Source organism: Rhinolophus sinicus, chromosome 15 (genome assembly GCF_057876585.1).
Source record: "Rhinolophus sinicus isolate RSI-liver-muscle chromosome 15, RSI-T2T, whole genome shotgun sequence".
In the NCBI taxonomy this organism is placed as follows: Eukaryota; Metazoa; Chordata; class Mammalia; order Chiroptera; family Rhinolophidae; genus Rhinolophus; species Rhinolophus sinicus.
In genome coordinates, this window is record NC_142515.1 from 3575963 (window position 1) to 3602598 (window position 26636).

Here is a 26636-nt window from a genome sequence, read left to right on the forward strand (position 1 = left end):
TCCACCCATGAGGAAATGAGCACGAGGGGCAAAGAAGAACGTCTGGTGTTACTACAAACAGGGTTTTCACCTCAGGGACCCCCTACAATGATCTCAGACACTTTCAGGTGTCCCCAGACCACCGGGCTAGAATCCTAATCAAGGGGAGCCAAGCTGCAAGGGGTACGGGGTGAGCGGGAGGAGGGAGATCACTAGCAGAGAGGGCACGTTTTGGATCCATTCACTCACACCGCGTTGATACACTGACACACAGAAGCCTCCCCTCTCCCACCAGGCAAGTGGCTCCAGGGAAAAATCCTGTGGTTATTTCAGAATGCGTCCGTTCTGTCGTGCACAAGGTTTTTAAATTGGAGATTTTTTTTTCCTAATAAGAAAACACTGTAAACCTAAACAAATAGCAATAGTAGTGGTTAGGTCAATTACAGCTTCTAAAGCGGAATACTCTGCAGCTTCATAAAGAAAGTAAAAGGGGAAGATGTGTTCAATACTAATAGCCTCCAGGTCTGCTAAGCAGAGAACACAAATGTAAAACAGTGTGTATATTATGGTCTTTTTAGTGTGTTTTGAAAGAAAATAATACATGTATAACTGGGAAAAAGACACAGAAATTGCTTATAATTATGGGTTATCTTTGGGGAGATACAGAAACTAAAAATTTTTAAACCTTCCAGCAATGAGCAACCTGTTGTATACAATCGTTAATTGTACAATTGCATTTGGTCCTTAAAAAAGAGGAGGCTGGAGAGGTTTGGCGGCGGCGGGGCCATGTTCCGTTTCCGCCTGTGTTTTGCAGTCCCTCCTGAGAGCCCGGAGCAGGCGTCTTCCGCGGGTGCCCTGGAAGCCCGCGGCCGCCTGCCCCCCCCCTCCCCCGGCGGAGCCCGCCACTCCCCTCTAGCCCCGCCCCGTCCAGGCCTTGCCCCTCCCCATTGGTCTGCCGCTGCGCCGCCGCGTCCAATCGCAGCGCTTTGCGCCAAATTTGAATCGCTGTTTTCATTTGAATCGGGCGAACAGCAGCGGGCGGCTTTCCGCGCCCGCGCCGCCAACGCCGGGCACCTCGGGGACGGAGCTGGGAGGGACACCCGGTCGCCGGCGAGGGTCACGGCGGGGGGAGCGGGGATTGCGGCCGCGGCAGAGGTGGGCACGGGCCCGCGGGCTGAATCCCGGACCCGGTAGCGCGGGGCGGGAGGTGGATGCGAGTGCACACTTGGAGGGCTCCTCACCGTGTGGACTCGGTTGCGCCTGGACGAGCGGCGGACCTACTGGTGGCAGTGAGGGCGAGTCGTCCTGGGTGAGTGGTGGCACCACGGGGGAGCGGACAGGAGCCGCGGAGACCTCCCCAGGCTCTGCGGGAACCCGCGCCGGGAGCGCGTCCTGGATCCGGCTGGTTCTGGGCTCGGGCTCGTGGTCTCGGTGGGAACTCCCAGGAGACAGGACCCTGGTGGGCGGCGTCCTGACCGCGGGTCTTTCGGGTGCTGGAGGGCGTCCTGGGGGACAGCCCGGGGCCGGGCTTGGGCTCCTAAGGTTGTCAGATGAGGTGTGGGCCGGGGTGGCAGGGGCATGGAGGAATTGCCCAAGCCATCCCAATTGGTCACTTACAAGTGACTTCTTACTTAGCTCGTTTTCAGAGTAACTACCCCCCCCTCCGTGTTCTGTTTTTGTTGTTTTATTCAGTGATCTACTCCTGCAGTGGAAGAGTTGCTTGTAAGTTTGCTTCAGCAAATCTTTTGATGCCTGACCTTCCTATACGGATTGTCCTCAAACTCTTGGTTAGAAAATGGGTCCGACCGGACACCTTGTTACCATCAAAAGGAGCGGGGTCGACGGCCCCCACTTTCCTCTGAGTCTCAGCACCTGCTTGTTTGGAAGGTGAGCCCTGCGCACTGCGTGGACCATTTAACTTGAAAGACCTGAATTTCCTAATCACAGATTAACAGACTGGAAACAGGGCTCTGGGAGTAGTTCCTGCCCTCACATTTGCTATGGGTTTTCCTGTGCATTGTCAACTTGAAGTGGTGGTTTATTACAGAAAGAATTTTGAAAACAATGTTTATATATTAACTGGTTTCTAATCAAATGTTAAAATTGATTTGATAAACATCTGTAAATGGAGAAAAATATAGATGATTCTCAAGTCCTGATTCACCTCGGGCAGTCTTTAGAAAACAACTGCGTTTATCGGAAATCCCTCCAAATGTGGCATTCGTTGGTTACTGGGGGACACCTGAGCAAACGGAGGAAGGAGGCTCCTATATGGCTTGCTGGTGTTTGGGGGAAAATGAACATGGGAGGGAAAGTCCTTCCAGTGTTTTGAGAACTTGTCTCTTGTCTTCACAAGTGTGGTTCCCCTGGAGCAGGCCACATTATTAATTGCACCCCTTCTCATTTTCTGACACTGTCCTTACAGACAGTAATAGATAGGTCACCTTCCCTGTGGAGACCTGTGGTGCCACCCCGACCCTGTGCTGCTCTGTGCCCCCCCAGCTCACACCTTCCACGCTCTTGCTCACTTTGGTGCTTTTAGCCAGTTTGAGCTTTAGGACTGGAATGTTCTGTATCCTCCTATATGAGTGGTTCCTTTCCAGCTTTTAGAGGTCAGTTTCAATGTGACCTGAAAAGGAGCCTTGAATGGACATCGTCATTGTCTTTCCTATTGCCACACATGGTGATGAGTCTGGTTTGTTTTCTCACTATTAAGCCCCAACGACAGGACTGTGTGGTTAATGATTATGTCCCCAGTGCCTGGTGTGGGGTGCGGCATGTAAGAGGTGATCAGTGCTCCGGTAAGTGTCCAGGGGAACTGTGGCCGGAGAATGGACAGACTAGCAGTGTTTCTCAAGTGAGGACCAACTTGCCCACAAGGAGACATTTTTCCATGTCTCCGTGTGGGAGGCTCATGCCACTGGCATCAGCGAGCCAAGGTCAGGGATGCTGCTTCATGTCCTACAATGTACAGGGCAGCCCTCACGGTAAAGAATTATCTGGCCTGAACTATCAATGGCACCACGGTCGGGAACCACCATACACACATCAGTAGTGATCCTAGTGGGCAGTCGCCTGCCCAATACATTCTCAGTTCTAATGAGATAATTTCTCTCACTTGGTGGAGTATTCTGACACCTAAAAACCAAATTCTCTTCTTTGATTTAAAGTAGCTGTTCCCTTACTGTAGCTTCTTTCTAAAGAAATATACAGAGGGTGCCAAAAACATGCATACACATTTTAAGAGATGTTATCTATGTAGCAGTAGTTCGCCGCAATCAGAAGTGTCTGGACGCTGATGGGAACCACTTTGAGCACCTCTTGTAATTGCAGGAGTCAAACGTGACTATATATTGAGTGTTACAATTTTGAACACTCTGAAATGTGTATACATTTTTTTGTCGCTGTGTGTGTGCGTGTGTGTGTGTGTGTGTGTGTGTGTGTGTGTAACATTTTGGTATCAAATGGCAGTAATTCTGGTTATTATGCAACAGTGATTAACTTTATTTTTGTGCGAGATTTTGTAATTCATGTTTGGTCATTGGACATGGGTAGGAAGACATCATAGACTCTAGAGGGTCATGCTGACAACAGAGAGGAGAGTATATACTTGTTCAAACTTATAAAAGCACATGGTGGTAATGGGAACACTGGAGCCGCACTAAGGACTTCTGGCGAGTTTCTGTGGGTTTGGGAAGCCGCCCTCCCAGCGCTTCCTGCTGAGGTTAGCTTTTTGTGAAAAGACAAGTTGAATCTAGAGAATGTTCTATCGTTGCTTGCAGATTAGTATTTTTAGTGATAAGAAACTGGGGAATCTGTCAGTTAATAGAGTGTAGTTTTAAAAGCCACAATAAACAGCTCACAAGTAATGACATTTTACTGTTGGCCAGGCAAATGACAGACGTGCACAAGTCATTTAGTCATTTGGAGAATACCATGATATAGGTGCCAATGTAATTCTCTTTGTCTATGAGGAAACTGAGGCACAGAGCAGTTATGGCATAAAATACAGCACTTTTGGTGATGAGTAAACCTTCAAATATATATTTGTGTACATTACAAATGAATGTACACAAATCTTTTTATAGAAGAAAAAGCATGAGTATTAAAAGTAGTTCTCATTCTCCAAACTGACGTAAAACACTCTTACATTGGGGGTGCCAAAAAACATGTATACACATGACTTGTATTCATCTTTTGTTATTGGTATATATTGAGTATTACAATTTTAATACAGCTTTTTCCTTTCTTAAAACGCATATATATTTTTTTGGCACCCTCTGTAGTTGGGTCTTACAAGCATAGGCATTTTAGTAAACGGCAATCAATTTATATTCTAATATTATTTTGAAGTACTGTAAGTTTTAAAGATTTATAATAGTTGCTTATACAATACTTGTAAAAATTATTTGCAAAACTCAAAGATCACTTACATTACCCAGTTTGTCATTCCTCTTTGTCATATTTATAGATCAAACATATAGCCAAATGCTGTTTTATTTTAAACATTGATGTAACATTTTAAAATATTGCAACCTAAAAAAATCTTACTTTTTTTCAATTAAGGAGTACTGAATGTGACATTCGTATCCAGCTTCCTATAGTGTCAAAACAGCATTGCAAAATTGAAATCAAAGAGCAGAAGGTAAATGGGTTTTTGGAAGACAATTTTCAAAGACTACTCTCTACTTTTAATCTATTTATTACCTATTTCCCCCCTTTTTTCTACTCGTAGGCGATATTGTTTAACTTTAGTTCCACGTATCCAACACAACTGAACGGCTCTGCAATTGACGAACCCGTACAACTGAAACACGGAGATGTGATCACTATTATTGATCGTTCTTTCAGGTAAAAGCCAATTAGACGGAAAAGAATGCTCTTCTGATTCTCCACAAACTAGCTTTGCCCATCACCTGTGATCCTTCGTTAACGCGAAGGAATATCAGTGTTTGAACTTGTCCTTCCCCATGCTGCTTCTTAATGTAAAGTCATACTGACATATGGGGCTTATGGGGTCCAGTTCAAGGATTTGAGCACAGATCACTGTGCCAACCAAGGGTGACCTGGTCCTAAAGGAGTTTCATTTCGTTGTGTTGTGAAACTGCATACAGTTTTTAGTTTTTTTTTCATTTTAAAGTAAAATATACTCATCAAGAAAGATACAAAATGAGATGAAGTGAACAGCCTTGTTATGGGGTTCACATGGTATGTGATCATCACATGTTATGGGCTGACTGGTGACCCCAACGTTCATGTGTTAAAGCCCTAACCCCCGGTACCTAAGAATGTGACTGTATTTGGAGTTAGGGCCTTGAAAGAGGTGATGGAGTTAAAAGGAGGCCTTAGCGTGGGCCTGGATCCAGTCTGACTGATGTCCTTCTAAGAAGAGGAGATGAGGGCACAGAGAGAAACCAGGAAGCAGTTGCCCTGAGGGACGACCTTGTGAAGAGGTGGCAAGAAGCAAAGCACAGGAAGCCAACCCTGCCAGCACCTTGACCTTGGACTTCCAGCCTGCCGGAGAGTGAGAAAATAAGTTTCTGTTGTCCAACGCACCCAGTTTTGTTACGATTTCCGTAGCAAACTAATCCACCACCTAAGCATCATTGGAATATTTCCAGAGGCTGCTTTCATGCGTCTTCTAATCGCTGCTTCTTTCTCTCACCAAGTAAATCACGAGTGTGGCTTTCTGATGGCATAAAAGTCCTTGGTGTCTCACTCCTTAAGCATCCCTAACCACTGCAGTTTTGTCAGTCTCTATTAACTCCATAAATTTGAAATCACAAAGTACGCATTTGTAACTGACTTCTGCTCTTGTGGTGGTGAGATTCAGAGCACAGATGTCTTAACTGCATAGTCTTTCACTAGAATAATGTATACAGTTTCAACATGATGATTTAAAATTTATTCCTTCTGGATGGACGTTTGAGGAATTTCCAGTTTTTGAAATGAGTCAGGGCTTGCTTTATGATCAGATACGGTTAATAGTTTTTACTAATCTTTCCTGTGTGTTTGAAAAGAATGTAGTCTCTAGCCGCTGGGGCAGTGTTTTTCTATGTCCATTGACGCAAATTTCTAACTCTAGAATCAGTCGGTTTCCCCCTGATTCTTAGTTACCCAGACAGGTAAGTTAAAATCACTCACTGAGTGGTTCTTTTTTTCTTTTTGTTTTTTAGCTCTGTCAGTTTTTGCTTCCTATACTAGAGGCTATGACTGGGTGGGTGAAGCTTTCTCATTTTGAAATATCCTGTGCCTTTAGTAATGCTTTCGATCAGTGATTGCATACTATAGCTTTTTCTATCACATACTTTCAACTTTTCGTAATCCTTAAGGATTAGGTTGTCTCTTGGAAGCCGGTGTTAGGTGCACTTTTGTTTGTAATTGTTTTTCTCTTGACAGGTTGACCCTTTTATCATTATAAAATGTGCTTGGCCTCAGAACAATTTTTATCTTAAAGTCTATTTTGTCTGCTATTAGTATAGCCTCTCCAGCTCTGTTCTGGTTGCTGTTTGCATGGTTTGTCACTTACTTTCATCCTTTTTATTTCATCCTATTTGGGTCTAAATTGTGTCTCTTGTAGAAACATGTAGTCGGGTCATTGTTTTCATCCCTTCTGCTGAGTGGGACTCCATCTTCATTATAGCCTTCAATTGTATTAAACAGATAGTTCCAAATGTACCATCTGGACATCCTGGTCATTCCTTTCACTGGGCTTTTTGTGGATTTGCCTTTATTTTTAAAGGGTATTTTTGTTGACTAGAGACTTCTGGGTAGGAAGTATTTGATGTGGAATGGAGATCAGGACTGTATCCCCCACACAAGATGTTGTTCGAACTGAGATTGAATCCCTCCCAGAATAACCGGGAAATGGATCTCAGCAGGAGGGGTCGCTGAAGACCTGCTATTTGAGAAACAATTCTAGATGCCCTGCTGCTCCTGCTGCTACTCGGTGGCCTCCAAATTCACACCATGCCATTTCACTGAGGTGCCCAAGTCCACCTGCATTTTAAAAGGTCCTGTGACTCCACACCTGAGGTCTGTGAGGACAATGGTGTCTCTCGCTTAATACCTGCCGCCCCCTAAATTGTGCCTGTCTTTATTCAGATACAGATGACATACGTGGGAAACTGAAGGGGTGACCGTAGTGATCTTAATTTAAAGTGAGCTCTGTACTTCTTAGAGTGACGTCACACGGCGGTTAGGGCGTCAGACGCCACCGGGCTTCCTGGTTCACCCGCCAAGTCATCAGATGATTTCCATGCATATCAACTAGCGGAACCCCAGTTCTGCTCTCCTATGCAGTAGGGCCGCACAAGGAGGTACTCGGGGATGTTGAGTTACACGGGCTAGTCAGTGCTCAGATGAATCGGTGTCTCCGACCTTGGGCACTGCGGTTCCGAAACAAACCTGGGGCAGCGTCTCTAAGTAGTTAGTATAAAAATACTTTCTTCACTCTAACCTTACTTCCAGGAATAAGGTAACATCTGGACTAAAACCTGAAGTTTGTTCCTGGCTCTTTAGATGTTAATCAGACCCTCAGGCTTTGTCATCGGTTATAGATCTGTAGTCTGAATATGTGTCTGTCATTCTGTGCACTTCAGGTATGAAGAGGAAAGTCATCAGAATGGAAGCAAGTCAACTGAATTTCCTGGACAAAGACATGAACAGGTGATGGGGGAGGGGTACCTAACATTTGCATGATGATAGGAAATCAATTATATGCACGTTGGTGAGTGGTTTCTCCCAAGGGAAGATGACTTACCAGTTATAGTAGGAAAGGATTAAAACCAAGGTATTAAAACAAGTTGAGCTTAGGCTAAAATACTTTAAAACTATTCTGCCTCTTTTATTCAAAGTGAGAATACTGAGTCAGTCACGAGAGCCAGAGTGTCTTGTGATTGATCTTGCAAACCTTTGGTTAGGACAACCCCGACACAGGGGATGAAAATTCTGGAATCCATTATCCAGTGGCTTGCGTTGCTTCCCAGTCATGCTTCCCTCGGAAGTAACCACATCAGAGTTGTGAGTGCCGGCGGGGCTTCCCACTTCTGATGGACAAGTGGCCCACGACACTGGAAGAGAGTAACTGAGTTATGTCATGGGAGAGAATCTTACTACTCGTCCGTCAGTGGGGGAAACGTACTCCAAATGGGCCAGCTTGTTAGAATGCTCTTCTGGGCCCATCCCTGGAGATTTAGTAGGACTTAGAAGGTTTAAGGGAAATACTGAGATTTCTATTTTCTTACTTCTTACGAAGCTCCCCAAGCTAGACTCCTGGGGCTGGGCTGGAACTCCCTGGCTAATTGCAGGGGCACCTGAAAGCAGCAACAGGTGATGGAAGGGCCCCGCTCCGGCTAAGTGCTCTTTCCGTCCTGGAGAAGTGAACTTACTGACTCTCCTGCTCCTCAGATTTGGGGGAGAGGTAGCTTTTCAGGTACCCCACTCACCAGCCACCATTCTGCCTTGGTAGGTGTAAAGGAGCCAACTAACCAAAAAACTGGACTGCGGGTTCGATAAGTGGTCTCAGTGGTTTATGTTTATTATCTGCATTGTGATAAAGTACTAACATTGAATGCTTAGAACATGTGATAGCCGTTTGACAGTTAATTTTATGGCTATTGAATATAACTACAAAATATAGGGGCTGGTGTTTTATACATATTTTAAAATTTTAATTCATTTTTATTGTGTAGTCATAAGAGTCTTGGTCAACTTCTGCTTGGAAATTAGAAACTATTCCTTCACATGGAAAGTTTGAGAAGCAATGCGTTTTAGAGACCAAAAAATCTGAAATTGATTAAAGAAAAACGTTGAATTCTTTGCCTTTGGATAGATTTTGTGATTTTTCCCCCCTAATGATTCAGACGATAATATTTTTCCTCCTTTGGAACACCACTGGACTTCTATATCTTAAGCACGTGTTATTCTGTAGTTGTCCTCGGCCCCCTAAAACATTCCCCATGGAAGACCGTGAAGCCACCGTTACAGGGTCCAATGGGCGTGCTGGGTGCGGTCCCGGTGCCCCGAGAGGACCGTGCCATGGATGCACTGCTGTGGCTTTGCCCTCAGTATCTCCCAGCCAGAAGCACACATGCTGACGGGGGCCTGAATTCACCCACAGGTCCTGCAGCCCATTTCTGGTGAACCCGAGTATAAAGTCAGTAATTCTGTACCTTTGGTAGGCTCACAGATAATGCGTGTAGGTGATGCCTAATTTTAATTTTGGTTCTTCCTTCATATGATGGCAAGAAAGAAGTTTGAGGAAGTTATAAAAACTCACCGTGATTCAGTTTAAACGATTTTCAGCTTCAAGTTTGTTTCTTACTCCATCACTATATTTTTAAAAATCAGCTAAGAGATACTTGAATTAGGAGTACTAGCACCTCAATGTCTTGGACTCTTCTCAGTCACTAAAAGTCATAGAAGAACAATTTGGTGAAGAAGATCGTCACTAGAAGAGTATTTTAATAAATCTGACTGTCAGTGCTGGAAAAGGCATCTAAATTACCGCTCTCATTTTGCCAATTTGCAGGCGTCTCCGCGTCGGGTCTCAACGTCTGGCTTCTATTCCGACCCTGGTGAGTAGTTCTGGGTTTTGTTCTGGGATCCTACAAGGTCAGTTCTCTGTAGGATTATGGCAAGGAAGGGGTAAGAACACATGTGTCCTATGTCCAGGCTTGCAGAAGTTAGGAGGTTGTGTGGTTTAGCTTGACAAACAGGCAGACACCTGAGGTGACTTTTTTCCAATTGATGTGTGGGACACTGGGTTTACTGGTGAGTCCACGTGTAAACCAATTGTCTTGCTCAGTTGTCTGCTGAATTCTGAGTAGATTAATAGCATTTGATGTCTTAGGTCAGTCATAGGAGGCTAATGTGATTGATTCAGTTGGACCACAATACTAGTATCAGAATTCTGTTATTACGCATTTTGAGCATTAATTTGCAGGCTAAGTGAAAAGCTAGGTTGTAAGACAGTTTGATATGGCTTTAAAATTAGAATACTGCACACGTTAATTATTGAGAATCTTGAACTTCTGTTTATTTCATGACTCACTGTCAAGATGGGAAAGTTCAAGATCCCAAGGCCTGTTCAAAACTCACTGAAGAAAGCGTTTCAGGAAGGCCGCTGGCACACGTGTGGGAGGTGGGAGCAGCCCCCACGGTGTCACATGCCTCAGAAGAGCCTGTTGCCAGGGAAACACCCAGTGTTCATCTCTCACATCTTCCGGGAGATGACGGCAGAGAGGCAGCGGGTCCCACTGCTGGAGATGCCAAGGACGTTTCCAGTGTGCCGGCACTGAGCGGGAATGGACAATTGCCGTCTTTTCCATCTATACAGTGTCTTGAGAATAGCGAGGAAAATGAATCTCCCTTTAGGGAGCTTTATGAGTCTATGAAGGAAAAGTTAGACAGGAGATCCGAGAAAGAAAATGTGCTACGGAGTCGTAGAAAATCAGGATCACGGAGTCACAGCGTCGCAGAAAATGAGAGTGCTGGTGGTTCACAGGGCGAGACCCCAAGGCTAGTGTCCCCGAAGTCCAGGCGGACATCCGGCCGAAGCTCTCAAAGTAAGGCAGACCCCGCTGCCGGAGCACAACCAAGTGGCCAGACGGAGGAGAAGGGAGCGCATGCGGGGCCTGTTCAGACTCCCAAGGTCACCGTGAGTCCTAGCGTTCCCCGCAGGGAGGCCACGGAGACCGGGACCCCGGGACTGTGTTCACACCCAAGTTTCACACCAAAACGTCGGAGCGGCGGCCGGAGTGTTATCCACGGGGATGAACCCGTGAATCTGGATGAAAGCGGAGAAAGCTCCCGGGTCGATAATGGAACACTTCGGCCTCGGAAGTCCTTAACTAGAAACCAAACACCCACTAAACTTGAAAATGCTGATCATGTTGGAAATACACCAGGAAAAGTCTTGTCCAAAAAGAGGCGGAGGAGCAGCAGTGTGCCTGCAAACGTTGACGTTCTTACAGAAACAGAAATGCAGAAGCAAACGGCGTTAGCTCCGCTGCTCATTCAAGTGGAAAGGAAGATGCCAGATGGTGCCCTCGGCACGTCTGAGCCGCTGGGCGCCCCCGGGGGACAGAGGTGTCCCGGCTCGCCAGGCCTTCGCTCAATCGACGTCAGCAACTTTGGCGATTCCACTAGTAAGTTTATTTAACTGTAAATTTATTTTCCTCCGGAAGTGCGCCATCTACCTTGGGCATAGCGATAAATTAACGAGGCCTTCCTTTTTCCCATAACGATTCGCTCTGGGGTAGAGAAGCCACATGGCACTAAGGGGACAGTGAGACAGCTGTGTTCACTGTCCACTCTGAGAGCTCCGCCCTGAAGACCTGGATGACCAGGACGGAGGGACAGGAGGTGCAGGTTGTTAGGGAAGGGTATGCGGGGAGCGGGTGGTGTCTCAGGAGGCAATGGTCCAAACATTTGATGCTCCTGTTGCATCTAGAACAACATAGAAAGGAAAATTGCATAACCACTTTGCACAGGTTTGATTCTGAACAAGTGTCTGTCCTGGGAGTTTGATCCTCTAGAGAGATTAAGGCATGGGAAACCCCTTGGGAATCTCTTCTTACAGGGTGGCCCTCAGATATTGACACTGCTGTCAGGGTCTGGTGCAAGCAGTTCCTTAGGAAACACCCCACTGTGCCAGGCTGTGCTGTGTGATTTACGAGCTTTCACACTGTTGACCCTCTGTGCCCGGCACAGGAGCGCCCACGGCACAGGTGTTTTTATCTCCACTTTGTAAACGGGGAAACTGACAACCTAATGTCAGGCAGTGGGTGGCAGAGGGAGGGCTTGGTAGCCGCTGGGCATCCTGCACTTTGCATGCTCTCCCGGCGTCGGATGCAGTTCGCTGACTGTCGGGGCTCAGCCTGTGCAGGCGTCTGCAGTGCGGAGCTGCGCGGCTCAGAAATTCTACTCCGAACATCCGTCTCAATGTCCCTACCCGAATCATGAGGGGCGTGTCCCTCGGCCAAGGATTTGTGTTGACGGGTGGTTCTAACATGTGTCGTGGGTTTTGGGTCCTATGAACTGCCTGGGAGTCGCCAGCAGTCTCAGCTCGTCCTACTCGCGGGGTGGGAGGTTCTCTCCCGCTTCTGCTAAAGCCTCCGCCTCCGTCGGCCCTTGCGGCGCACTGAGCGCCTCTGCTTCTGGCCAATCCCTTTATTAAGCTACGTCAAGCTGGGTTTTTCAACGTTGTAAGGAAACGTCGTTGTACTGTCCATTGGGGACGTGAGGTTTGGGTGCGCTGACCCCGAACTTTCATGAGCTGTTGAGGCAGCGTTGGCTGCATCAGCTGCCAAGAGTGAAAGCACACTGTCGTCCTTAGGGGGCAATGAGTTTTATCACTGGTTTGTCTTCAATAGCAATTTGAAACAGGTCGTAAGTACAGGTGTGGTTTTCTCATTCCCCTTGTGTGTATCTTACTTTAGATATGATTGAGGGCTTGCCCCTGAAAAGAAGACGGGTCTCCTTTGGTGGCCATCTGAGACCTGAGTTATTTGATGAAAACCTACCTCCCAATACACCTCTCAAGAGAGGTGAAACACCCATGAAAAGAAGGTCTCTTGTAACCCACACTGCAGCAACTGTCCTGAAGAAAATCATCAAGGTATGTCCAATAACTTCTCTTCTCCCATCTGAGGACTCACATCCTTGCTCCTCACAGGAGGAGAATTACAATTAAGACCTCTTCTTCCTAATAAAAAAGGAAAAGTGAAAAATCTAAATAAGAGCTCATTGACCTAGGTGTTGGAAAACAAGCACCTGGCTTCCTTCCTCACCACCACCGGCAGTAGTGGAGCACCGGTGAGCCCCTAGGTGTTGATTTCCTGCAGGGGCTGCCAGCCACTTACAGGGCCAGAGGTCACTCTGTGGTTATAGTAAAAACCAATTGAAAAGAATCCAGTGACATCATGACACACAACCGTAAGGTGGTTGTTTTTTCTTTTAGAATTATAAGATGAAAGGGGACACCTATGATTTTCACCATCAGCTATTTCAAACTTTTAATCAGCGCCCCTGGGCTGTGTGGTCCTGATACTAGATGTCTAGAAAGGTGTGGCCCCTCAGCTCACCTTCCTCAGAGGGGCTGGGCCGTCTTTCATTCGTTTTCATTCCCAAAGCAGCAAGGAGTGTTTGGCTTCCTTCCCGTCTTACACCGGCTCCCACCGGTGAGCAGGCCTCCTTTTGTAGACAGTGAAGGCACCTACACACCCATGGATGGTGTTTCCTTGGGTTCAGATCAGAGCACTCACCTCTCCTTCGGAAATTCCTCCCATCTTTCCATCTGAAATTCCCTAATCAAGACATGTTTGCTGCTTTTGCCTCTTTCTCCCTCCTTAAGTGAAGGGGACAGACTCCAACTTCTACCTTCCACAGATAGTGCCTGAAATGTTTTGGTGCTTCAACATGTAAACAGCTAAAATTCTCCCCTGGGTGGGGCGTAAACATTCACCCCAGAGGTGTGCTATTTGTGGTAAGGTTTCTCAGGAACATTTAAATTTTATCAGGAACAGTCTCAACCATCTGGAAATGAAGATTCTTCTTCAGAAACCCATTTGGGAGTGACTGCACAAAATGTGTTTCCGAGCTCCCCAGCTCGTAATCCTGTGAAAACTCCAGCTGCAAATGACAAACGCCGGAGGTCCTCCGAGCCGTCTTCTGCCTCCAGTGGCGGCGCGTCTCCACAGCAGACAGAGACTCCTAAGAGGGGAGGCAGGAGAAGCAGCAGCGGACCTTCCAGGAGAACGTCAGTGGATCGAAGCCAGCAGGAAATCTTACAGCTGATTCATTCCAAGAGGAGGAGTGGCGCCTCTGAGGCCAACTTGATCGGTTAGTGTCACATTCGCAAGTTTGTTTTAAGGGGAGTTTTCTCAATGCTAGTTTGGGAAAGTTTCAACCTATTTTCCTTTTGACAGTGGCAAAATCATGGGCAGATGTCGTAAAACTTAGTGCCAAACAAACACAAACTAAAGTCGTTAAACACGGCCCACGGAGACAGCTGAACAAAAGACAAAGGAGAATTAATACTCCAAAGGTGTGTGTTCCCATGTGAAGTGCTCTTTTACACCTGATATCGTTTAAAATGATGTTAAGTGTGGCTTTGTGCTTTGACTTTTTTTGTTCTCCGGACTTTTTTTCCAGAAGCCTACAAGCAGTGTTCACAATGAATTTAGCACAGGCCACGCAAACTCTCCCTGTACCATCGTAGTAGGCAAAGCTCACATCGAAAAAGTCAACGTGCCTGCTCGGCCCTACAGAATGCTGAACAACTTCATGTTCAACCGAAAAATCGACTTCAATGAAGACCTTTCAGGTAAAACAGAGCCTTGGCTCTTAGAAACCAGAGCCCCTCGAGCCTCCTGCGTGTGAAGTGTGGGTGAGTGCCGTGGTGGTTTATCTGCTGTGAATGGGTCGGGAGAATAAACACCAGTCAACCTCCTGCCATAATGATGGTCAAGGAAGAGAAAGCTGGCTCGAGCACAAGGGCAGCCCCTGATGGTTTGGGGGTCACGTGTCCTGCAGGAAGCAGGTGTGAGGTAACTGCACGTCTGCCCTTCAGAGCAGCACAGGTCTAGGAGGCTGGTAGGTGCTCTATGGTGAAGAAAGCACCCTTGCTCTTTCAGTTCCACTTCCCCTGCGTTTAAGCCAACCGATTGCCCCAGAGTTGGGGCAATTGGGTTGAGCAGCATTTTGCTTCTTCCAGATTTCCTTTCCTTTCTTGTAGCTTAATTGTTGTTGTGGAACCAAAGCCTGTGAAAAGGTTTCGGTTAGGCATTGAGAGCTGAGCCAGTGTTGCCATTTTCAGTAAAAGTGGGATATGACTTGCTTATGGTTGTCCCAGATTAGAACCATGGCAAGAACCCAGGGCTTGCATTTCACGCTATGGAGTTTCACCAGTGGTTTCTCTACTTTGGACACTTGTGGAGGGTGGTGAGACTGGAGTCCGTTGGATGGAATCTTGTATTTATTTCCTAGCAGATTTTAAGATGGAAGAGTTGTTGTTTGCCTGTGTATAACCCACATAGGGTACCCTCCAGTTAGAGTCACGTTTGGTTCAATGCATTTAGCTTTTTAAAAAAACAAGAATACAGAACAGTGGTAACCAAAGGTTTGATAGCAAGCTCCATGAGTAAGAAAATGTTGAGCATATAGCACCCAATATGCAGCTATATGCATATCTGAGTGACCTTGTAAATTACATGCATGTATGAGTGTTCTAATATATGTTATAAAGCACTGAAAACAAATCCTCAAAAATATTTTAAGATAAAGTAGAATTTATATACTCAGTACTCGGGACAGTGGATTTTTTCAGTGTTCCTTTAAGACACTTGCCTAGAGATTCAAGAATGTCCACCCCTTGGTGTGATAACTTTCAAAACAAAATATCAACATGGGCTGAAGACTAAATCCTGGGTATTTTAAGTAAGGCCTGAATGGTGCAGAGGGATTTTTCAGCGAGTTGACTGGTTTCGGAGCCTTCAGAACGGGCTTCCCAAACACAATCTGTAGAAAGGTGCCCGACAGTGTTTTGATCCATCAATGACAGAATGAGAAAGTAAGGAGAACATGGGATAATACGAGTTGTTCAGAAAGTTAAACCTTCCATTTAAAGTACTGTATGGTTCTTTCTTTTCTTTTTTTCTTTTGTTTTGTTTTTAAATCTATTGGGGCAACAATGGTGAGTAAAATTACATAGGTTTCAAGTGTACAATTCTGTAATATAGCATCTGTATATCACATTGTGTGCTCACCACCCAGAGTCAGTTCTCCTTCCATCACCGTATATTTGACACTCTTTACCCTCTTCTACGGTTCTTTCTTTTCTGAGCTTATGCTGCTAATTTTTGGTATTAAAAGATGCTGCTATTATTACTTGACATACTAAAAATGGGCAGCCCTATGCCTTTTTAAAAAATTGGGGGACATTTTATTTCTTCATAAACTCCAGAGTTGCATAACCTAGGACTTTCTGAAGTCAACACAAGGGCATTGGGTCTCTGGACGCCTGAAGGGGAGGCACTGGGAGGGCCAGCCCCATCCTCCAACCAGTGCTTACCACATTGGGAGACTGCAGACAACTCCCTTTGGTTGATTTTCCTTCCAAGAGGAAAGCAAAGAAGAGGACATAAAAGATTCTGATTTCCCATTGCCCTCTTTGAACAAAATGAGTTTATGATTAATGCATCACCCGCTTCTACGAGACTCCCCCCGACCCCCCCGCTAGGAATGCTAGGGAGTGATTGCTTTGTTGTGTGATGACTGGCTGGTTGTTTGCATGTGTGAGCAATGTGTTAATGGCTTTTCCAATATTTTCACATAACAGGGCTCACTGAGATGTTCAAGACCCCAGCAAAAGAGAAGCCACAAGTGAGAAGCCTGTGTCCCATCACTTTTTCAAATTCAGAGGATTTGCATAGAGTACCTAAGCCAGAAGAAAAACCTCTGCTATGCACCCCAGAAAATTATGGTTGGTTTATTTTTTCCCCCCAGCACTTTAATGTCTACAATAGCAACTGTAGATGGTATTATTTTTTGACAACAGATATTGTATTATTTCTCTACAATAGATGACTCCTGGTAAAATACCTTTTCCAGCTTCTCTGTTCTATTTTTAGGGGAAATTCCTATCAGCAGCTGAACTAGCATTGGCATTCACTGACTTGCATAAAAGAATATTCCTTTAATAATCAAACAACCTGCGTACACTATTGCCTTCTTTATTTAGTGTAAGAGGCCGATAAGCAGAAAGTGTAATGATGTCATCATACTTACATGTAAATTACAAAGAAAAAGATGAGATGCACACACTGTGTAGTTATTCCTGCTAATCTGGATGGGAGTTATGTCTCAGTGTGAGTGTGACATGGGATGTGAGAATCTTTCTAACTCGCATTACTGAGTTCTTGCAGAGGGAACACCTTGCTACACTGAAGATTCTTCCTGTCGCTAAAAAGTAGATGTTTCCTGTGTAATCTGGACCCTAAGTGGTTTAAGTATAAGCCATGGTATTGCACTGGTGGTTCAAAAGAAGTAACAGCTGTTTCTCATGTTTAAAGAAAACAATGTCAGTGTTGAGGTCACTGAGACATGGCAGGCAGCCTTCAGAGCACCCTTACGGAATTTCTTTATCTGATCCTTGTGGATCCTAACCACTTACGTGTGACCCTAGTATATAGTACCAAATAACATTGTTCTTAAGCATGCATGGGCGATATATAAGACAGATTTGTGGCCACATAAGCAGACTCCTATTTTTAGTCAGGTGGATAGGTTGAATTATTGGCTCTTACACAATATTTCATGAGGATAAAATATCAAACTGGAACAACATAGTGAGCAGAATACATTTATCATGTATATTTTTATTTCTTATAGGAGACAATGTTTTCCCCAGTACTCAGAATGTACAAGAACAGATGTCCGATAAAAGGTCTGCAAGCCCGGCCTTAAGACGACACTCTTTAGCAGTAAATGAAAATATGAAAACTCTGCCATCTGAGGCAGAGCCTCCAAAGGTGGAATCCAGTACAGACAAGTTCAGAAGGTCCATGGAGCTCAGAAATACACAGGTGCCAGGTGCAGCGTGTAAGAACAAAGATGAAGAGGCCAACGCTGCTGAAAACATCTTGGGAAGATGTCTGAGGAAAACACGAGAAGAGAAACTAGAGGAAGAGATGAAGGAAAGTGAAAGAACCTTTGAAACATGTGAGAAAAACATCGAATCAAAAGAAAATTCTGAAAAGATGATAGCTGTGAAGAGGTCAAGAAGATCTTCAGAGATGAAATATGCACAAAGAGCAGACCTAATCACCCCCAAGAAGTTGCAAGAGATAGAACCTAAGAAAGAACTGGTGGACATCCATAGTCTCGGAATACCAGGTCGCACTAAGGAACCAGTGGATGTGGAGAACCGAACTGCCGTGATGAACTGTGAATCTCCAGAATCAGACTCAGTGAGCACGCCAGTCAAGATGAACGTACGGATCAAGCTGCCTTCCCAGAAAGTGAATGTAGGACAGCTGTCAGCACTTGGGAGGTCCACACAGACCCCAGGGGAAACCACACACTCACACAGAGAACAAGTAGGTGATGACAAAATCATCGAATTATTTAAGGAAACTCCCGAACAGAAATCGGACCCTACGGAAAATGTAACAGGAAGCAGGAGGAGGTCAAGAACACCCAAGAAAAAGGTCCAGCCCCTAGAAGACCTGGCTGGATTCAGAGAGCTCTTCCAAACACCAAATCGCTCAGTGGAACCAGTGGTTGATGACAAAACCACCAAAATACCCCACAAATCTCCAAAACCAGAGCCAGTGATCATGTCAGGAGATGATAAAGACATTAGAGCTCTTAAGGAAACTCCAGAACAGAAACTGGACTCAGCAGAAAATGTAACTGGAAGCAGGAAGAGACCAAGAACACCCAAGAGAAAGGTCCAGCCCCTAGAAGAACTGGCTGGATTCAGAGAGCTCTTCCAAACACCAAATCGCTCAGTGGAACCAGTGGTTGATGACAAAACCACCAAAATACCCCACAAATCTCCAAAACCAGAGCCAGTGATCATGTCAGGAGATGATAAAGACATTAGAGCTCTTAAGGAAACTCCAGAACAGAAACTGGACTCAACAGAAAATGTAACTGGAAGCAGGAAGAGACCAAGAACACCCAAGAGAAAGGTCCAGCCCCTAGAAGACATGGCCGGGTTTAAAGAGCTCTTCCAAACACCAAAACGCACAGTGGAACCAGTGACTAATGACAGAACCACCAAAATACCCCACAAATCTCCAAAACCAGAGCCAGTGACCACACCAGGAGATGATAAAGACATTAGAGCTTTTAAGGATACTCCAGAACAGAAACTGGATTATACAGAAAATGTAACAGGAAGCAGGAGGAGGTCAAGGACACCCCAGAGAAAGGTCCAACCCCTAGAAGACATGATGGGACTCAAAGAGCTCTTCCAAACTCCAAAATGCACAGTGGAACCAGTGACTGATGACAGAACCACCAAAATACCCCATAAATCTCCAAAACCAGAGCCAATGAGCAGGCCAGGTGATGATAAAAACATCAGAGAATTTAATGAAACTTCAGAACAGAAACTGGACTCAGCTGAAAATGTAACTGGAAGCCGGAAGAGACCAAGAACACCCAAGAGAAAGGTCCAACCCCTAGAAGACATGGATGGATTTAAAGAGCTCTTCCAAACTCCAAAATGCACAGTGAAACCTGTGATTGATGACAAAACCACCAAAATACCCCACAAATCTCCAAAACCAGAGCGAGTGAGCACGCCAGGTGATGATAAAGATATTAGAGCTTTTAAGGAAACTCCAGAACAAAAACTGGACTCAGCAGAAAATGTAACTGGAAGCAGGAAGAGACCAAGAACACCCAAGAGAAAAGTCCAACCCCTAGAAGACCTGGCCGGATTTAAAGAGCTCTTCCAAACCCCCAAACAGACAGTGGAACCAGCGACTCATGACAGAACCACCAAAATACCCCACAAATCTCCAAAACCAGAGCCAGTGACCACACCAGGAGATGATAAAGACATTAGAGCTTTTAAGGAAACTGCAGAACAGAAACTGGACCATATAGAAAATGTAACAGGAAGCAGGAGGAGGTCAAGGACACCCCAGAGAAAGGTCCAACCCCTAGAAGACATGGTGGGACTCAAAGAGCTCTTCCAAACTCCAAAACGCACAGTGGAACCAGTGACTGATGACAGAACCACCAAAATACCCCACAAATCTCCAAAACCAGAGCCAGTGAGCAGGCCAGGTGATGATAAAAACATCAGAGAATTTAATGAAACTTCAGAACAAAAACTGGACTCAGTAGAAAATGTAACTGGAAATAGGAAGAGACCAAGAACACCCAAGAGAAAGATCCAACTCCTAGAAGACATGGCCGGATTTAAAGAGCTCTTCCAAACACCAAATCAGTCAATGGAACCAGAGGTTGATGACAAAACCGAATTATTCTGCCAATCTACACAACCAGAACCAGTCGTCATATCCACCAGCATGCCCAGACAACTGAGGACACCTCCCCAGAAGGTGTCTGGGGAGGACGACGTGTCAGCACTCAGGAAGTCCACACGGACACCAGGGGGAACCATGGGCTCACCCAGGGACCCAGTAGGTGATGGTAAAATCATCAAATTCTTTAAGGAAACTCCAGAACAGAAACTGGACTCAGCAGAAAATGTAACTGGAAGCAGGAAGAAGCCAAGAACACCCAAGAAAAAGGTCCAACCCCTTGAAGACCTGGCCGGACTCAAAGAGCTCTTCCAAACACCAAATCGCACAGTAGAACCAGTGACTGATGACAGAACCACCAAAATACCCCACAAATCTCCAAAACCAGAGCCAGTGAGCAGGCCAGGTGATGATAAAGACATTAGAGCTTTTAAGGAAACTCCAGAACAGAAACTGGACCATATGGAAAATGTAACAGGAAGCAGGAGGAGGTCAAGAACACCCCAGAGAAAGGTCCAACCCCTAGAAGACATGGCCGGATTCAAAGAGCTCTTCCAAACCCCCAAACACACAGTGGAACCAGTAACTGATGAAAAAACCAAAATACCCTGCAAGTCTCCGCAAGCAGAAGCAGTCATGCCAATAGGTAGAAAGAGCTGTCTCAAGTCACCTCCCGTGAAAGCAGACATAGAAGTGGAGCCTTTATCGCTCAGGAAGCCTACACGGACGTCACGGAAAACCACGCGCTCACAGAGAGAACCAGGGGGTGATGAGAAAGACGTCACACTGTTTAAGGAAAGTGCAGAACAGAAACCGGACCCTGCAAAAAATGTAACTAGAAGCAAGAGAAAGCCAAGAACACCTGAGGAAAAGGCCCAACCCCTAGAAGACCTGGCTGGCCTCGAAGAGCCCTTCCAAACCTCAGATCACACAGACGAACCAGTGACTGTTGTCAAAACCACTAGGATGCACTGCCAGTCTTCACAACCAGGACCAGGCATCCTGCCAGCCAGTAAGAAGAGACAGCTCAAGGCAGCTCCAGGGAAAGCAGACGGGGAGGAAGAGCCGACAGCGCTCAGAAAGCCCACACGGGCGTCACGGAAAACCACGCGCTCACACAGAGAACCAGACGATGATAAAGACGTCACGATATTTAAGGAAAGTGCAGAACAGAAACCGGACCCTGCAAACAATGTGACTAGAAGCAAGAGAAAGCCAAGAACACCTAAGGAAAACACCCAAACCCTAGAAGACCTGGGTGGCCTCAAAGAGCCCTTCCAAACGCCAAATCACACAGTGGAACCGGTCACTGATGACAAAACCAAAATACCCTGCAAGTCTCCGCAAGCAGAAGCAGTCATGCCAATAGGTAGAAAGAGCTGTCTCAAGGTACCTCCCGCGAAAGCAGACATAGAAGTGGAGCCTTTATCGCTCAGGAAGCCCACACGGACGTCACGGAAAACCACCCGCTCACGCAGAGAACCAGGGGGTGATGAGAAAGACGTCACAGTGTTTAAGGAAAGTGCAGAACAGAAACCGGACCCTGCAAAAAATGTAACTAGAAGCAAGAGAAAGCCAAGAATACCTGAGGAAAAGGCCCAACCCCTAGAAGACCTGGCTGGCCTCGAAGAGCCCTTCCAAACCTCAGATCACACAGACGAACCAGTGACTGTTGTCAAAACCACTAGGATGCACTGCCAGTCTTCACAACCAGGACCAGGCATCCTGCCAGCCAGCAAGAAGAGACAGCTCAAGGCAGCTCCAGGGAAAGCAGACGGGGAGGAAGAGCCGACAGCGCTCAGAAAGCCCACACGGACGGGGAGAAGCACACGCGCTCATAGAGAATCAGTAGATGGTCCTCAAGACGTCATTGTGCGTGAGGGCACGGCAAAGCCAAAACGGGGCCCTGCAGAGAACGCAACGGGCAGCAAGCGTCTGCTAAGAACACGGAAGGAAAAGGCCCCACCCCTGGAAGTCCCGGCTGGCTGCCCAGAGCTCCTCCAAACCGCAGATCCAGACAAGGAACATGGCAATGACGCTGAGAACGTTAAGAGGACTCCAACACAAACACCAGACAGAAGAGAACCTGTGAAAACATCCAGAAGAGTCCTCAGGGCCCCTCGTGTAAAGCCCATGGATGACCTGGCAGGCAGCAGAGACCCTGTAAAGTCACCAAGTGAAAGCAGCGTTTCCCAGTCCTCCAAGAGGAAGCGTGGGAAAGAGGGGACTGTCACAGGAAGGGAGAGGCTGGGGTCTACGACCTGTCCACAGGACACTGCCCCAGAGATGCCACTGCAGAAGAGGCAGAGGACAGCTCCCAGCGAGAGATGCGAACCGCCTGCACCCTTAGTCACAAAGAAGAAAGGTCAGAGGCTTTTGGCAGGAAGGACTGAACCCGTGGAAGAGCTGCCCAACAGCATGAGAACTGAAACTCAGGAACAGAAAGCAGAAGCCGTGGCCTCGCCCGCTAAGGTAATGGTAGATGTCTCATAATCATTAGTTATCATTTTGGATGGGTGTTCTCCATTTCCGGGGAATATTTGATATACATTGTGTGTAACCTGAATTTATATGGACATCCCTTCCCAAAGGGGTCCGCCGTGAACACAGTGCATCACTGCAGACCCTCCTGAAGAGCCCGTTTGGGGATTTACAGAGAACAGACTCATTTGGGGAAATAAGGAGCCCAAATTATCACTCCAGACTTTGAGATTTTCCTCGGGAACTGAATAAGTAGTGTTCATCTTCAAAGGTGTGAGGCATTGTGCAGAAAAACGTGGGCAGCCCAGCCTGTGTTGTTCAGACCACAACCAGGAGTGCGAGCATAAGTCACATGTGTGTCAATGTTTAAACAGTTAGAATGCTATACGTAGGGTCCTGAGAAGAATGTAACTGTCACCTGTCGAGGTTGTTGGAGAGACGTTTGTCAACTTCCAGAAATTGAGATTTTCCTGTTCTGCTTTAGCAGTGATGGTTAAAGCACGAGGAGGACCACATTTACTGCCTGAATAAAGGGGCATTTTTCCACAATGCCCCTCAATGCTTGTTAGAACCAGATTTGACATATACAACATTGTGACTGAAATTTTTACTGGATTCCTTATTTATGGTTTATCGGTAGAGGTGACGACATCTCCATAGGAACAAAGTGAAATTCTTAGATTACTAGCATCTTAGAAAGTTAATGTGAAATGTTCAGATGAGTTCCCCTTTGAGTGACTTTTTTCTCCATGTTGAAGTTTAAGCTTTGTTATTATGCATTATTGGCATTTTGTGCTTGTCTCTTGACTTTTTAGGGAATATCCCTACGCTCCAGACCCCCCAAAAAAACCAGTGGGGCAGAGCAGCGAAGACCTGAGTTTCTTGAATCAGCAGAAAAGACTAACGTAAAGAGGAATGAAAAGAAGGCCCCGAACACCTCCCAAGAGGTGACGCTTCAACATCGGGAAGATGGAGCCAAGAATTCTACATCTGGGGGCCAAGTCCGTGAAAGGAGAATGTGCTTGAGATCCGGAAGACAGAGTACGAAGCACTTGTCAGGTGTGACCGAGGAGAAAGCCTGGGAGAAAAGTGTGGAAACCCATGTGACGAAGAAAACTCAGGAAAAGAAAGAAGGATCCAAACGTTCAGGCTCCGTGGGTTTGAGACCCAAAAAGATGACAGTCTGTCCTACAGGGGACCCTTTGGAGAAGGAATCCAAACAGAGAGTCACTCGGAGTGTCAAGAGATCTACCGAAAATATTAAAAAGGCAAGTAATTGACTGTTTCTCTTTTGAATGAGCAAAGAATGCTTCAATATAATTTTTGCCCCATGTTGCAAAAGCAAACAAAACCCATTATGTCTCACAACACGCTGCCAGTTCCCAGTTATACTAACTCACAAAGCATGGATCTAAAGTGGGTCTCTTGTCTTTGTAGCTGTGTTTAGTTAAATCTGTCTTGGGAATTCCCATTTCCATGAGTAAATTCACATTTTGAAGGCACCGTTCAGGAAGAACAGAGACTTATCTTGTCAATACTTTCTGACTGCTTACTACATACCCCGTACTAACACTCTAGGTTCAACAAAACTTACTAAAGCAGAAAGGTGGTCCTGTCTGGATTTCCAAAGGGCTCCTTTGAAAAGCTAAATGAATGAAAGGTGGGTGTGTCTCTACAGCACCCAGTTCTTACTGTTAAGAGTTCCAGTTTCACGGGAAGTGCATGGTCCTCTTTCAAATCAAATACTCTAAGTTAATGTACGGGAAGTGCTACTAATATGTCAGATTCAGCCACACATGAGCTGTGTGCTATCACTGAGTAAATCCCAAAGCATGGTTCAATTCAGTGTTCTGGGCAACATTTGATTTTGCTAGTTTAAAAGAGAGAGGCTGAGCAGTCCCCTGTGGCGAGGGGATAAGTCTGCTTCTTAGCCACACTGAAGACGGTGCTGGGGGCCAGTGCTCTAACAAAGTCCTGTGTGAACTGACTGCTTGACGAGTGGTCGTCTGGTGCGGTGCCGACTGCAGAGGCAGGAGATGTGTTTACTGTTGTTGGAATAATGGTGATGGCAGCTGCATCCGTCCACAGCCAGGGCCCCAGTGAAAGTCCCCGCCCCTTAGACTCATGAGCGAACAGGTACAGAGCAGGTGACTGGTCCCAAAGCCAGGATGATGCATCCCTCCCCAGCCCTTTAGTAGCTTGTGGATTTACCATTCTGTTGTCATCTGCAAGCGGATTTCACGCTTTCCTGCCTTCTGAAAGAGGACACTGCTTCTGTTGGACCTTTTCCTGAGAGTTCAGTCATCTGACAACGTTGTGCTGCCTGTAATGAGGTGACACCTTCAGTCAGGATTCAAGTATTTCAGGTCGTTTGCATTCAAAGTCACCTTTAGGTGTTTTAATTCTTGCCCTTTGGTTTTTCTGACCCCCATCCCCACCCCCACCAGTATTACAGACCACTTGATAAAGCCAGTGGTGGGAGCTGCTTCTAAAGTGCCCCAGCCATAAGCCACAATGAGCCTTTTCGGATGGGGTGTTGGGCTGGGGGCCTGTGAAGCAGCAGCTCAGACACCTGGCCGCTCACCTGGGAGTCGGGCAGAGCCCCAAGGCTTTGGGGGGCTGGTTCTGAAAAGGCAGGTCATCCTTTCTGTTTAGATTTTATTGAAATGTCTGGATGGATGAGCTTCCATCCCTCAACTCCCCTTGGAGCTCACACAGCAGCTGGCCTCAGGTGACACTCAATATTGACCACTGTCCTCTTCACACACCTAGGTTGTTTAGAAGACCCAAAAATCTCTTCCTCCTCATTCTATATTTGAACTCGCTTTTTCTGAGTGGTATTTTTTAGTTAGTAAAAATCGGTGTATTTGGGTAGAAATTATTTTTTTAAATTGTATATTAACTTACAAATAGGTTACAAACTTTTCTATCAAAAGATAAAACGTTTACGTTTAAAAAACCAAATAGTAAAAGCAGCTTAAAGAACAAAAGTAACTTTCACAGGATATATTTAAAAACTCATTTCCAACCTCAAAATTCATTTTCCCTAGTAAGGATTTGGGTTTTTGCACAGTTGGTTACAAAAATCGTTCTTTTAAATGACTTAAAAGTTGTATTTTTCTTCCCCAACAGGAGGATGACAATGGGTGCATCAAGAAATTAAGAACCAGAAGGCACCGGGGCAGTGAAGATATTTAGCTAAGAAGTTTAAGAGGGAAAAAAGTAGTAAATTTAGTGCTAAGTTCTAATACAATGTTTGCTGTAAATTTAAAAAGGAGTTCTGTAAATAATGCTTTTTCTGGGTGTTTAAGGGCACGAAGCTTAAACATTTCTGGCTCTCAGTAGTCTATTCAGAACCCCCATAAGGAGCTTAATGATAAAAATTTAAGACTGGGGTGGGGTGGGGTGGGGTGGGGTGGGAGGGGTGGGGTGGGGTGGGGTGGGGTGGGGTGGGGTGGGGTGGGAGGGGTGGGGTGGGAGGGGTGGGGTGGGGTGGGGTGGGAGGGGTGGGGTGGGAGGGGTGGGAGGGGTGGGGTGGGAGTTTGGGCCCAGGTATGGGTTTCACCTTTGCTGGGTGAAGCCCTGAAATGGGTCCCTCCCAATGGGTCCCCATCCCCAGGCTCTAGCACTTGCTTTGTAAATGCTCAGTTTCTGTCCTTGTCCCCATGGGAATCTGAAAGGCAGGGGCATTTCCTCCTCATCCCCCACCCTGGGCAGCCACTCAGGAAACTAGGGATGGACAAATGTACAGACAGATGGCACTTACGAGATGCATTTTGAATGAGGGAGGGCATGTATGTGGCCCACACACTAGGGCCTCCGGTCGTCTGCATCTTTGGGGTCCTTATCACTTAAGGGAATGAAAGTGTGGTTTGGAGGATGGCTTGTGACCCCATCTTCGGGGTACACAGGTTACCACCTAGTGACTTGCCTTGGTCACTTGAAGAATATTTGTCTAAACTAGGCCTGCTGCCCTCTGGGAAGACGCCTGCCCACTCAACGGCCAGGGTGCTGATCGATTCTGTAGCTTGTCGTGCCTTCCCATCATTACAGTTTCTGAGCTTTCCGCTGGATCTGCTTCCACCTGTGCTTTTCCTGACCACCTGTCACCCTACTTAGTGCCCAGCACCGCGCCTTGCCTGGGAAGCAACACAAGCCATCCTAAGGCGA

At 46.2% G+C, this 26636-nt stretch overlaps 1 protein-coding gene across 2 annotated transcripts; it reads left to right on the forward strand.

The window, feature by feature from the left end:
• The first annotated feature begins 1007 nt into the window (after positions 1–1007).
• MKI67 (marker of proliferation Ki-67) lies at positions 1008–25740 on the forward strand. 2 transcript variants are annotated; one of them, XM_074338807.2, is made up of 15 exons: positions 1017–1288; positions 1672–1866; positions 4546–4624; positions 4715–4830; positions 7581–7647; positions 9512–9557; positions 10041–11129; positions 12423–12601; positions 13503–13824; positions 13911–14029; positions 14137–14308; positions 16322–16465; positions 17374–22457; positions 23282–23734; positions 25599–25740. In XM_074338807.2, exons 2-15 carry the CDS (start codon positions 1775–1777, stop codon positions 25662–25664), a joined length of 8028 nt encoding a protein of 2675 aa, XP_074194908.2. In that variant the 5' UTR covers positions 1017–1288; positions 1672–1774; the 3' UTR covers positions 25665–25740. The 2 variants fall into 2 exon arrangements, with proteins under 2 accessions (XP_074194909.2, XP_074194908.2); XM_074338808.2 differs by lacking the exons at positions 4546–4624; positions 4715–4830 and having other exon boundaries at positions 1008–1288; positions 1672–1701.
• Positions 25741–26636: the final 896 nt, after the last annotated feature.

Coding starts and splice junctions, on each gene's coding strand:
- MKI67 (XM_074338807.2), top strand. CDS start 1,775: ATGGGTCCGACCGGACACCTTGTTACCATCAAAAGGAGCGGGGTCGAC. Junction 1,867..4,545: donor AGCACCTGCTTGTTTGGAAG/GTGAGCCCTGCG, acceptor TTTTCAATTAAG/GAGTACTGAATGTGACATTC. Junction 14,030..14,136: donor GGAGAATTAATACTCCAAAG/GTGTGTGTTCCC, acceptor CTTTTTTTCCAG/AAGCCTACAAGCAGTGTTCA.